General features: G+C 53.5%; 1 protein-coding gene across 1 annotated transcript in view; it reads left to right on the top strand.

The window, feature by feature from the left end:
* Positions 1–11,838, top strand: part of SOGA1 (suppressor of glucose, autophagy associated 1) — a 61,473-nt gene extending 49,635 nt beyond the window's left edge. Inside the window, exons 10-15 of the mRNA XM_028157770.2 lie at positions 238–405; positions 1,772–2,023; positions 3,415–3,486; positions 4,457–4,527; positions 5,812–7,150; positions 11,208–11,838. Coding sequence (XP_028013571.2) covers positions 238–405; positions 1,772–2,023; positions 3,415–3,486; positions 4,457–4,527; positions 5,812–7,150; positions 11,208–11,360 — 2,055 coding nt within the window. The 3' untranslated portion in view covers positions 11,361–11,838. The remainder of the gene's footprint in view (positions 1–237; positions 406–1,771; positions 2,024–3,414; positions 3,487–4,456; positions 4,528–5,811; positions 7,151–11,207) is intronic.
* The last annotated feature ends 1,952 nt before the right edge of the window (positions 11,839–13,790 follow it).

Genomic DNA, 13,790 nt, shown 5'->3' with positions numbered 1-13,790 from the left:
TGTGGCTCGCGAGCCGCGGTTTGCCGACCACTGGCCTAGGATGTGGCCAGGCTTGAGATGACTCAGCTCAGAAATCTTAGGACTAAACTGTCATGGGTGAGATGTCCTAGTGAGGGTGTGGGACTCGCCTGAGGCCTGGCAGGGTCCCAGTCTGGACTTCGGGTGCGTGTTCCCAGCCCAGGCTCCCCTCGCAGCCCCTCTAAACGCTCCTGACCCAGGCCTCGCCCTTGTCTGCAGCCCAATGAGTACATTAAGACACTGGCCGACATGAAGGTGACACTCAAGGAGCTGTGCTGGCTGCTCCGGGATGAACGCCGTGGTCTCACTGAGCTTCAGCAGCAGTTTGCCAAGGCCAAGGCCACCTGGGAGACGGAGCGTGCAGAGCTCAAGAGTCATACCACCCAGGTGAGTCTCCCGCCTGACAGAGACATCTCCCCCTTGTCCTGTCTCAGCGCAGCCCTCAGCTGTGGGATCTGGGAGCAGGATGTCCAAGCGTAAGTGCCTGTCTGTACCTGGTGACATCCTTCACACACACACCTGGACTTCCGCTGCCTGCTGTCCTCATGCTTCCCTTCCTCTCCTCATAAGGAGCCCCTTAACCCCCTGCTTCCTGGCTCTGTTCTGCTTCCTCTGCTCAAACTGAGGGGCTCCTCTCCCCACAACCCAGCATGACCAAAGGAGCCTTAACCAGGAGCTCTGGGGGCTCGGTCTCTGCTGTGTACCTGGAGGCAGGTTGCTGCCCCGCCCTGGTTTTTGCAGTGAGCGGGTGGACTTCCTGCCACTCAGAGAGAGTGCTCTAACCACCTCTAGCCCCGCCACAACTCGGCAGGGTCCGGCTTCCTCCAGCCTGCCCCTGCTGCAGGCTACCGTCCAGCGTCATGGCCCCTTGGAGGTGAGTGCACTCATTATCTCTGCTGGACAAGTGACAAAACAGGCAGAGTGGAGTTAAGTTTCCCAAGGTCACTCAGCTAGTCAGGGGCAGATCTGACCCTCACTCCCCAAACCTCTGCCCCTCCTGACTCCCCTTCCAAATGCTCAGATTTCTGGCTGCCCCGAGCCATCATGCTCTCCTCCTGACTCTCCCTGCAGATCTCACAGCCCCTGCCCCATCTGCACATTGCACAGTGTCCACTGTTTGTGCCAGCCCCTCCCCCTCCTGACCCAGCCGTTTTAGGTGCTCCTCTCCACGGGGAACCTTGCTGGCCCCATGAGGGTTAAGATCCCAAACCACAGCCTGGGGGACGTGGGGGTGCCTTAATTCTTGAGGTTGTCTATTCACCTCCTGCCACCCCAAGGTTTGAGGCTGAGAAAGCCATCACGCTAGAGGGATTCCTGCACGCATTCATGACATGACTTTGGGTGCGTGTCCCCACTAACATGTACATGTAAACTCTGTACCACAAGTAAGAGTTGTGAAGTATGAGAAGCAATAAATAGGAACCTGCCATTTTATAGCTATGGGAACTGGAACAAGTAACTTAACCTCTTTAACCTCTTCCTCCCGTGTAAAATATCAAAAGTAGTAGTCATTTGCTGAGTTTGCATGAGGGTACGGAGATAATAAATGCCTGAAAAGCCCTTAGTACTGAGCTGGGTGGGTAGAAAGAGTTCCACAAGCCTTGCTTGGGAGGAGGGGTTAGTTCTGAGTGAGGAGTCCTCCCAGGGAACTCTCTCCCCTGCCCCCTGCTGGTGTCCTGGAGGGAAAGAGGGCCAGAGAGCAGAGAGGTGGGGCCTCCTGATGCCAGCGTCCAATTTGCTCTTCCTTCCACAGATAGAGCTGAAGGCCGGGAAGGGCGCTGGGGACCGGACAGGGCCCGAGTGGAAGGCCGCCCTCCAGAGGGAGCGGGAGGAGCAGCAGCACCTCCTGGCTGAGTCCTACAGCGCTGTCATGGAGCTGACGCGGCAGCTGCAGGTCAGCGAGCGCAACTGGAGCCAGGAGAAGCTGCAGCTGGTGGAACGGCTTCAGGGTGAGAAGCAGCAGGTGGAGCAGCAGGTAAAGGAGCTGCAGAACCGCCTGAGCCAGGTGAGGCCTGTCCCAGCCCAAGCTGGCTCAAGCCACCGGGGCAGTCATTGTGGAAAAAGGCCTGGGGTAGGCGCTCCTTCAGGCAGAGCTGCATCCAGGTGCTCAGAGAATACGGGAGGAACTGCGTCTTTCTCTCTGCCAGTCTCTCAGACTTGCTTTCCTCTGTGTTTTTTTCTCAAGCAAGCTGTCCTCAAATATGGCCACTGTTAGTTTTGTGCTCATATCCTCACCGCTTAGTGACTGCGGTGGAAAGACTTGTCCTTTCCCACAAGGCTCTGATTGGCTAGGTGTGAGTCATGTGCCCATCCCTGGAGCCTGCCAAAACCCAGGAACCAAGAGGGAAGAACCAAGGGTGGGCCCCCACGGGAAAATTGGAGTCCTCCGACCCAAAGAGGGAGACAGGAAAAGCGATCGCTGAGCATTATGCCCACTACAGTTCACATCATGCTTCCAGCTTAGCGGGCTGCTATGCTCCCCTCTTTATTTCGGCTTTTTCCTTTGCTTTACTTTTTATTTTACCTAAATCAGGACTTCATCTTTATACAAGACCCACATATTGCAAAAGCTTATTCCAACCCACTGCCTCCTTTTCTTGCTAAAATTTATATTTTTAAATCATTAATTAAATCGTAATGTACATATTGTTTACACTTTGCCTCTTTGATAGAGAGCTGTTCACAACAGGGTGTAGAGGCTGTTGTCGTTCAGTTTATCTGCTCTTTAGCATTCCTGGTAGGAAGACACCACCTTGATGTGATGCAGCTGCTGCTTAGCTGGTTTAGCTGTTCCTGAAATTGTAGCATGAATTAACATTGTAGTAACAACTGTATTACAGTGTATAGTATCCTATGTAATAAAACCGTAATATGCAAATCAACTGAACGGCAGAATGACCGGTCGCTATGACGCACACTGACCACCAGGGGACAGACGCTCAATGTAGGAGCTGCCCCCTGGTGGTCAGTGCACTCCCACAGGGGGAGCCTCAGCCAGAAGCTGGGCTCATGGCTGGCGAGCGCAGCTGTGGTGGCGGGAGCCTTTCCCACCTCTGTGGCAGGTGGACATCCCCCAAGGGGCCCCGGACTGCGAGAGGGTGCAGGCTGAACTGAGGGACCCCCCACACACACACCAGTGCATGAATGTCCTGCATCGGGCCTCCAGTTAAATATAATCTCATCTATAAGGATGTCCATCAGTGGTTGCTTTTATGGTCATTTCTCAAGTCCACCTCGATGGTGACTCAGAGCTGCTGCCCACTGTGAAGGTGGCTTCTAGTCCATGATCTGGGTTCTCCAGGCTGTAAAGCAGAGCCTGGGGAGTGGCCCAGCACAGAGCAGGGCCCTGCCCACGAGCTGTGCCCACCACTGACCGCCCTCTTCACCCTTGCCCAGCTGCAGAAGGCTGCTGACCCCTGGGTCCTGAAGCACTCAGACTTGGAGAAGCAGGACAACAGTTGGAAAGAGGTGAGTAGGGTAGCAAGCCATCCATGTTCTTTGGCTCCTGGCTATACTGGGAAGTCCCTCAGTTGGGGAGGATGTGACAAGGAGGATGCTCACCCTGTCACACAGGTCACACCCAAGCCTGTGCTCTGGGACTTGGAAGGACCCTCTGCCAGCTCCATCCTCCCATGTCTGGGAGAAGCGCTGGGTGTCTGTATTCTTGGCCAGGCCCCTGGCCCTCTTTAGGTTTCGTATGTGCCTTTCTGAAGGGCAGGGCCTCTAAATAGCCACATGATCTTGGGCAAGTCACTTGCCCTCTCTGGGCCCCCGTGGCCACGTTGGTAAAATGAGAATCACGTTCTCTGCCTTGGCCCAGCCCTGGTTGTGGAGATCAGTTAGGTCACAAGGGTGAAGATTGCTCCTAAGCCTCAGCTGCACTGTCCTTATAGCAACACGTCGAATAACCAAACAGGGAATGGACAGGTCCTTTCCATCATCCCGTGTAATCCTCACAACAGCCTGAGGAAATGGTGTGTTAGTCAGTGGCTGCAACGAAAACTGATTCTGGAGTACTGAGGCAGGAGAGGATTTTATTAGGGGCTCCCGATGGCTGGCAATGCAGATACAGAAAAGTGGGGACCTGCTTTGGAACGAGGGTGAGACAAGCCCAGAGCAGGAACCTCCAGATCTCTGCTGCCAACTGAACAGCAGTCCTGGGAGCTGCCACCACATGCAGATTAAGTTCTCAACAGACTGTTTCCTTGGGGTTCTCTCTTGGAGCTCCCATTGGCCAAGCCTGGATCACATACCTATGGGGAGGGGAGGTGCATTATACCCAGAACCTGACGAATCGGCATGTTAGGTCAGTGCTGGCATCACTCCTGCTCCACAAGAGGAGACTCAGGTGGGGTCAGTTCCCAGAGTGACCTCCTGTCACCGTCCCTCAGGGTGTTGGTGACCAGAACTGACCCTTCTTGTCTCTGTTCCTTGACAGACACGCAGTGAAAAGATCCACGACAAGGAGGCTGTTTCCGAAGCTGAGCTTGGGGGAACTGGCTTAAAGAGGTGCTGGCATCCCCTCCACCCACTTCCCCCTGCAGCCCCACCCCCTGCTCCACACTCCAGGCCCCACCCCCTGCTCTGCCCTATACCTGCCCTGCGCCTTGCCTCTCTGCTCTCCCATGTCCCATGTGCCCATCTCTGCACTTCAGCTGAGCTGGCAGAATGCAGGCACATGGTTTCTATGCAACCCAGGCCACTTAGGAGCTGGGAAACTTGGAGCGATAATTCCTGTGTATGATTTTTTTTTTCGTTTGATTCTGGACATGGAAAACTGGGGCACCCGCAAATCCTAGCTGGGAAAGAAATTATTTAGCTCTCGTTGAGGCTCTTTCTTCTTGTGTCTGTAGTTAGGAGAGTCAAGCTGGACTCCCATTCCTGGGATTATTGAGCCCCTCAGGCTCTCAAGCCCACGTCACCACCTTTAGGAAACCCATGGAAGGAGTGAGGGCAACAGAGCCCCGGAGGGAGCAGCCTGGACCAGGAAGGTGGACTGTGGAGTCCAGTGTGGGTTTTGAATTCCGGTTCTGCCGTCTCCAGCTCTGACGCTGGGTGTTGCTTCCCATCTCCAGCTGGTGGAGATAATAGGAGCTGCCCCCTGGAGCTATTGGAGGACTGAACGGTCTGACATGTGTAATGCACCTACGTATGCCCAGCACTTTCAGTCATCAGGCAACGTGTGTGCCAGGTCCATGCTGGATATTTAGTGAAGTTTTAGTTTGGGTTCGCCCGAAGCAAAGACAAGGACTTGAGACCTTGAGACAAGGGTTTGAGTGGAAATGATGGATTTGGGAGTGGATTCCAGGAAACACCTGGAAGTGAGACAGGGAAGGGAAGGCAGCCAGTGAAGAGGGTGTTATCATCCCACGGGCAACCTGAACTCAGTTTTAGTGAGGAACTCCGGGAGCCAGAGCAGAGCATGCAGCTCAGGGTTCTCCCACCCAAGGAACACGGAGCCACCCAGTCCCACCCACTGTTTGTCGAGGGCTACGTTTAGGGGCATAAACGCTGACTTTTTCCCGCTTCCTCGGTGTGGAAGCCAAGTGTGCTCCTGCAGCCCGAAGAAAAAGCCCTCAGATGCTCAGAGCACGCCATGCGGGGTGTGTAGGTGTGAGTGCATACGGAATGGGGGGCCGGGCGCTGACAGAGACGTCCACAAGAGGCGAGCAGGACCCCGTTGTGGTCCCAGCCCTGGGGCAGCCCAAGCACCAGGGACGGAGGCCAGAGTGCCTTGCTTGGGGCGTGTGTTATCTTCCACTAACTCCACTCTTCCTCCTCTGCTCTTCCCAGGACCAAATCTGTTTCCTCCATGTCTGAGTTTGAAAGTTTGCTTGACTGTTCCCCCTACCTGGCCAGTGAAGCTGCCCGGGGCAAGAAGCTGCCCAACAACCCCGCCTTTGCCTTTGTGGGCACCCAGCCGGTGGACCCAGAGAAGGATGCCCAGGCGCAGCCGCGGGACTGCAGCCGCCTGGGTGCCCTGGCCTGCCAGGACCCGGCAGGGAGGCAGATGCAGCGCAGCTACACAGCTCCCGACAAGACGGGCATCCGTGTCTACTACAGCCCCCCTGTGGCCCGGCGCCTGGGTGTCCCCGTGGTCCACGACAGGGAGGGCAAGATCATCATCGAGCCCGGCTTCCTCTTCACCACCGCCAAGCCCAAAGAGTCGGCAGAGGCCAATGGGCTGGCCGAAAGCTCCTACGGCCGGTGGCTGTGCAACTTCTCACGGCAGCGCCTGGACGCGGGCTCCGGGGGCGGTTCCCCGGCAGCGGGGCCTGGATTCCCAGCCGCCCTGCACAACTTGGAGATGTCGGGCAACATGAGTGACGACATGAAGGAGATCACCAACTGTGTGCGCCAGGCCATGCGCTCAGGCTCGCTGGAGAGGAAAGTGAAGAGCACATCCAGCCAGACGGTGGGCCTGGCCAGCGTGGGCACTCAGACCACCCGCATGGTCAGCGTGGGCCTGCAGACCGACCTGCCCCGCAGCAGCCTCCATGGCAAGAGCTGGTCCCCCCGCAGCTCCTCACTCGTGTCCGTGCGCAGCAAGCAGATCTCCTCCTCCCTGGACAAGGTGCACTCGCGCATCGAGCGGCCCTGCTGCTCGCCCAAGTATGGCTCGCCAAAGCTCCAGAGGCGATCCGTGTCCAAGCTGGACGGTGCCAAGGACCGCAGCCTGTGGAACCTACACCAGGGCAAGCAGAATGGCTCGGCCTGGGCGCGCTCCACCACGACGCGGGACAGCCCCGTGCTGAGGAATATCAATGACGGGCTGTCCAGTCTCTTCAGTGTGGTGGAGCACTCGGGGAGCACGGAGTCCGTCTGGAAACTGGGCATGTCTGAGGCCCGGGCCAAGCCCGAGCCCCCCAAGTACGGCATCGTGCAGGAGTTCTTCCGCAACGTGTGCGGCCGGGCCCCCAGCCCCACCTCGGTGGCCGGGGAGGAGAGCACCAAGAAGCCGGAGCCCCTCTCCCCGGCCAGCTACCATCAGCCAGAGGGCATGGCTAGGATCCTGAACAAGAAGGCACCCAAGCCAGGCAGCAGCGAGGAGGCCAGACTCTCCGTACTCCCCCAGGTGGGGAAAGATGGTATCCTCCGGGACGCAGATGGAACCCCAGTCCTTCCCAATGAGGTAGGCGGGTGGGGTTGCCCTTTTCCTTGGGAGGTAGGGTTGGCTTATAAGGTCCAAGATCTTATTTCCAGACTCAGAAAATATAGTTAATGTGTTTCAAAAAGTTCTTGTGCTAATCTGAGACAGGGTTTGGAAGGCCCAGACCTGGAATGACACATGGTCCCGATACCAAAAGACTAGTGAGTACTAGAGATTGCCACCATCCCCCACAGGGAGGGGGTGTGCTCACATCTCTCCTGCCACCAATGGTGTGCTGGAGCCTGCCCATGTGATTTGTGAGAGTCAGTTGTACCATCTCTGTGTTCAGGGACATCACCTTGGTACCTTGAGATAGGCCACAGTGGGAGAATTTACACTATGAAAATTGGCAAATGCCACAAGTCAGGGCCCTTCCCCTCACTCCTGAAAAACTAGTATTTAAGTATTTATCAGCATACCACTGCCCCACCCACCAAGACTCCATGCCTAAGTGCTCTCACTTTCTCTGAGAATCTTTTGCCTGCATACCTCACTCCTGATATCAGTTTCAGACTTTGTTAGGGATTATTTGCGTTAGTAAAAGAATGCATATGCATTAGCTTTGCAGAAAGGGAAGTGGTGGAGTATCTTACAGAACCCCGAGGGCAGGGACCCAAAGGCCTCAGCAGCTTCTTTCTGTCTCCCTCTCCTCTCTCTTGAGCTTCATTTTCTCTGATAATGTGCTCAGTATGTATATTTCATTCTTCCTTCTTCTGTTTCTCTCTCTTGCATTTGCATATGGGCTAGAGGGCTGTCCTAGCTCTGATTTTATAACCTCTTCCAGTTCAAGCACCTAAGAAAGACTTACTCAAATCCCTCTGTCCCAGTTCCACATTTTTGGAAGAAAGAAACTGACCCAACTCAAGTCCAGTGTACTCCCTTGGTCCAGTCAGCTGTGGCCAGGGGTGGTATCATGTGATGTGCAGTACATTCAGTGAGGGTTACATGTGGGGGCACAGAGGTGGGGTAGGCTGTGATTGGCGCAATTGTATGTATTGTATGTTTAGGTGTTTTCTAGTTTTTCCCTATTATAAATAATCCTGTGGTGAACATCTTGGTGCAAAACATTTTTCCACATGTCAGATTATTTCCTTAGGTCTGAGTTACAGAAATAGGATTACAGTATAAAAGAATATAAATTTTTAAAGGTATTTGATAAATGTTGCCAAAGGCGTTCAAAAGAGTTTGCCTGCGGACTGAAGGGTCCCAGGTTCAATTCCAGTCAAGGGCACGTACCTCGGTTGCAGGCTCCTCCCAGGCCCAGGCCCTGGTCAGGGCTCCTGTAGGAGGCAACCAATCGATGTGTTTCTATCACATCGATGTTTCTTCCTGTCTCTCTCTCTCTCTCTTCCACTCTCTCTAAAATCAATGGAAAAATATCCTCGGGTGAGGATTAAAAGAAAAAGAAAAAAAAAAGAGTTTGCTTGATTTCTATAGCCCCCATTGCATGGTGAGTGCTTTACTTCTCTGTACTCTCACCTAGCTGGCTGCATTTAAAACAATCTTTTAAATATTTATTTCTGCTTCTTAACTTATAAAAAACTTTTAATTTAGTGTACATACTGAACACATCATAAGAATAGGGCTCACTGAATTCTCACAAACTGAATACATACCCATTGTTTTCTTTTCCAGAGAAACAGAACCAATAGGCTGTGTGTGTGTGTAATTGGTTTACACCAATATTATAAGGAACTAGAGGCCCAGTGCACAAAATTCGTGCAGGGGGTGTGTGTCCCTCAGCCCAGCCTGCACTCTCTCCAATCTGGGACCCCTCGAGGGATGTCCTACTGCCCTCTCACAATCCAGGACTGCTGGCTCCCAACTGCTCACCTGCCTGCCTTCCTGATTGCCCCTAACTGCTTCTGCCTACCAGCCTGATCACCCCCTAACCACTCCCCTGCCAGCCTTATTGATGCCTAACTGCTCCCCTGCCAGCCTGATTGCCCCTAACTGCCCTCCCATGCAGGCCTGGTCACCCCTAACTGCCCTCCCCTACAGGCCTGGTCACCCCTAACTGCTCTCCCCTACAGGCCTGGTCCCGCCCAACTGCCCTTCCCTGCAGGCCCGGTCGCCCCCACCTTCCCTCCTCTGCCGGCCTGGTCACCCCTAACTGCCCTCCCTTGCAGGCCTGGTCCCTCCCAACTGCCCTCACCTGCTGGCCTGATCGCCCACAACTGCCCTCCCTTGCAGGCCTGGTCCCTCCCAATTGCCCTCCCCTGTTGGCCATCTTGTGGCGGCCATCTTGTGTCCACATGGGGGCAGCCATCTTTGACCACATGGGGGCAGCCATCTTGTGTGTTGGAGTGACGGTCAACTTGCATATTACTCTTTTATTCTATTGGATTGGCTTGTGCCATCATGGAGGCTAAGTCCCAAGATTTGCAGGATGAGTTAGCAAGCTGCAGACCCAGGCGAGCCAATGGTTTAGTTCCATCTGGGTCCAAAGGCCTGAGGACAGGGAGAGGAGATGGTGTGGTTCTGGTAAAGTATATGTACCTAGTGTAGTTCCAGTCTGAAGGCTGGCAGGCTTGAGTCCTAGGAAGAGCCAATGCTTCGGTTCGAGCCTGAAGGCAGGGAAAATGCCGATATCCCAACTCAAAGGCCATCAGGCAGGAAGAATTCTTTCTTACTCAGGGAGAATCAGCCGTTTTATTCTGTTCAGGCTCTCAACTGATTAGATGAGGCCGACCCACATTCAGGAGGGCAGTCTCTTTCGCTCTGTCTGCTGATTTAAATATTAATCTCATCCAAAAGCGTCCCCACAGAAGCACCCAGGGTAATGTTTAACCACATATCTGGGCGTCCTGTGGCCCGGTCAAGTTAACACATAAAGTTAACTGTCACACCCATATAACCACACCTACATCGGAAACAGGTACAGAGCTGGCTGTATTTTGAATGTTGATTCAAATATTTTGCAATTGACCAATTGTTCTAGAAATGTAGCTTATGGAATATTCACAGAGGTGGGAATGCATATGTGTATAAAGAAATACACTGAGTGGCCAGATTATTATGATCTCTGAACGCATAATAATCTGGCCACTCAGTGTGTGTGTGTGTGTGTGTGTGTGTGTGTGTGTGTTTATTAGAGGCCCATTGCATGAATTCGTGCATGGGTGGGGTCTGGCCAGGGGGAGGGGACATGAGCAGTTGGCCAGACTGCCTGCTGGTCAAACTCCTGGTCGAGGGGACAATTTGCATCTTAGCCTTTTATTATATAGGATATACACTGAGTGGCCAGATTATTATGCGTTCAGAGATCATAATAATCTGTCTACTCAGTGTATACTGAATTATTAATAAAAATAGCTAACATTTTTTAAGTGCTTAAAAGGCACTATGCCAAAAGCTTTACATATCATATGTGATTTAACTCTCACAACAACGTTGAGAAAGGTATCATGTTCCTTACCCCAGAGAGGAGGAAATCAAGGCCCAGAGATTTAAGTAACTTATCCGAGATCACACAGCTGGAAGTGACAGGGCTGGGATTTGAACCAAGAGTTCTAATCCTGTAACAGCACTTTAACCATTGTCCCTATGTGTTGGTAACACTAAAAAAATAGAAACTACCTAAATGCACATCAAAAATGAATAGAATAAATGAATTAAGGTATTTTCACTCAATGAAATAGTAGATAGCTATTAAAAAGAAGATCTTGACATATACAGTGACAAAAAAGTGTTCATGTTTTGCAATTGCAGCATAGGCTGTAAGAGGTAAGGTCATTTTGGTTAACGTATGTGTGTGCAATTTGGTGAGAATTTACTTTGATGTGTAGGACCACGGACAATGTTCACTTTCTTCTCTGTATGTTCCAGAATTTATTACATTATGGAAAATTATTTATGAACATTCATTACTGTTCTAATAGAAGAAAAACAAATTTTAAAAATTGTCCAAAGAGGGCCTACAGTCCCTGGGACCTGGTCCCTGGCATGATTGAGCCAGCTCTTTGCCTGGCTGGTCATCCAACCCCTGGGTGGCCTGTCCTTCCTGGCTCCTCCTGATTTCCTCTCTTCCTCCTCCTAGGATGCTGTTTGTGACTGTAGCACCCAGTCTCTCACCTCCTGCTTCGCCCGGCCCTCCCGCTCTGCCATTCGCCACTCTCCTTCCAAGTGCAGGCTGCACCCTTCGGAGTCCAGCTGGGGTGGGGAAGAGAAAGCAGCCCCTCCCAGCGAGTGACAGCAGCTGAGCTCCCTGCCTCAACCAGCCCAGTGCATGGATGACGGAAAGGAACCGGCGGAGAGGCGGGTCATGCCCTCCGCATCACCTCGCCCTGGGGGATAGCAGCTGCACCACTGCTAGTGAACAGCTTTCAATCCCCAAGGTAAAGTGGGGTCTCCTGCTGACCATGGGGTGGCGATCTCCGGCTCCTCAGGGGAAGGCAGTGAGTAGGAGAAAGACCAAAACTGTGCTTCGAAGTGTCTCCAGAGAGATCCATTGAGAGCTTATCCCTGGGTCTTAGAGGAGAGTCTTGCCTGGTTCTGCCCACACCCACTTCTCAGAAGAGCTGAGGAAAGGATACACTCCTCAGGGAAAGGGCTCATGGAGATGATCGTTGCCAATCACACCCCCTTCGTGGGGAGGAAACCCCAATGAGAAGCACGGGTTTTGACCTAGGACTCAGCTTGGGGTTCCTGGTGGAGCTGGGCTGGACATGATTCCCATCCCTTCCTTCCCCCACTGCCTCCTCCTCCCAGCCCCACTGCTTTGGACCGCTGTGACTCTAGGGGGTATGATAGGGTAGTAGCCAGGGCCAAGAACCTGCTTGGAATCCTGGTGCTCTGGATCTCCCTGCCCAGAGCCTGCATACAGCAGGACTAGAAGGTGAGAAGGTGTGGGGCTCAGAGCCGGTGAGCCACTGGAACTGCCTCCCTTCCCAGGATATTCCTTGAGGGCAGAAATAGGTAGAGTCACTCTCAAGATCTGGTGCACAGATAAATGCCTAACGCCCACTGCCTTGATCACTGGGGCCTCTTTCCCCAGCACCCTGGAGGGGCACCACATCTCCACTGTGTTTACATCCTGTGGCTGGTGGAGGGCAAAGCTATTCCCAGTAAGAGACTCCCAGTTGGCCAGGCCAGGCCAAGGAGCACTCCACGAGGCTGGTGTCCCAGGACATAGCGGTAACACATTTCTTGCCTAGGTTGTTTATTTGAATTTTTCTTACTATAAATATTTAAGGTGGTTTTACTTTATTTTAATAATTTAATTTACCCCCAAAGTCCCTAAGGTAATTTATTGGCAATTAAGACATGTATTCTTGCCGCTGGGATAATGAAAGGCTTTGAACACAGTGGACAGGTGTGGGGTCCCCCATGTGGACGAGACAGCTCAGCAGCTGAGCTCTGGCCTCCTGGTCAGCTTTGCCCCTCCCCTCCAGAGCTGGAGCCCTTCTCTTGCTCCCCCAACATTCCTGATCATTGGCCTCAGAGCACTGCTTTTCACTCAGCATCTGGTACCTGCCTGGCCCCTGGCAGCCACGCTGTAAATGCTCACTGACCAGCTGGAGGGCTGGACCCACATCACCCAAACATTCTCCATTTCCCTTCTCATTTTCTCTCCCCCACCCCACTCCCCGATCTGACACCTTTTTTGTTTTTTGAGTCAAACATGGATTACTAAGACTCTCTCAAGAGCACGGAGACCTCTCCAAATTCCCCAAGTGAGAATTCGCAGGAAAACAGGACTGAACTTCGAGAATGTTGTTTATTGCAGCTTTGCACATGGATCTGAGAGTGTCTGCCAGCCTGCCAGCCTTTTCACCAGCCTCTCTTAGCCTTATGACCTCTCACGGCTCTCCTCCGAGCCCCAACTCCACTGCCCACCCTCCCCCACGTCCCAAGCGAGCTGCCCGAGCCGTTGGATAGAGTGTGACGTGGCTCACTGCAGTATGGCGAAGAGGCCTCGGGTGGCCTTCCCCTTGGTGCCAGTGAACCCATTTTGGCCCCCCACACTCGCAGAGGCGTGGCCCTCCTATAACTGGCTGGATGTCCAGAGTGGAAACGCCGGGATGAAACGGTTTGTCTGTGGAATTCCCCATGAGGAAGACCAAAAGCCAGCAGCTTGGTTAGTTTGCCCCCAGGACTCGGGAGCTGCCTCTGCGCTCCCACCTGCTTCTAGTTCTGCCCTTTTAGGTCATCCGGACCGGTTACCCAAAGTCCTTCATCTCCATTCCCGACCAGAAGAACACCAGGGTCATGTTCAGCCAGTCACATAGTGACCTGTATGGGCAGAGCAGGCAGACCAGTGGAGCCATGGGCCAGGCCCCCCTAGAATGTGGTGCTCCCACCAAAAAGGTCAAAGGGCCCCCCCCAGGGTTATCTCCAGATGAGGAGATTCACAACAGGCCACAAGCCACCAGAGGCCTTCTGCCACCTCCCCAAGCTGCAGAGGGCCAGGGAGTCGGCACCCCCCGCCTTGGAGAGAAATCCTCGTGAGGCCTGGACGCTGCAGCCTACAGACCGCTCAGCCTTACCATCGTCCTTGTCCAAGATTGTCCTTGCCATCCTTGTCTCAGCGCCTGGCCGCCCGGCCCCCAGCCGGTGTCAGACGCTCCAGATCTTGGTTTTCAGTAAAGTCCCAGTTTCTACTTTCTGCATGCCACTGTGC

This window comes from Eptesicus fuscus, chromosome 12 (assembly GCF_027574615.1).
Source record: "Eptesicus fuscus isolate TK198812 chromosome 12, DD_ASM_mEF_20220401, whole genome shotgun sequence".
NCBI classification, from domain to species: Eukaryota; Metazoa; Chordata; class Mammalia; order Chiroptera; family Vespertilionidae; genus Eptesicus; species Eptesicus fuscus.
This window is presented reverse-complemented; position numbering and strand designations above follow the sequence as displayed.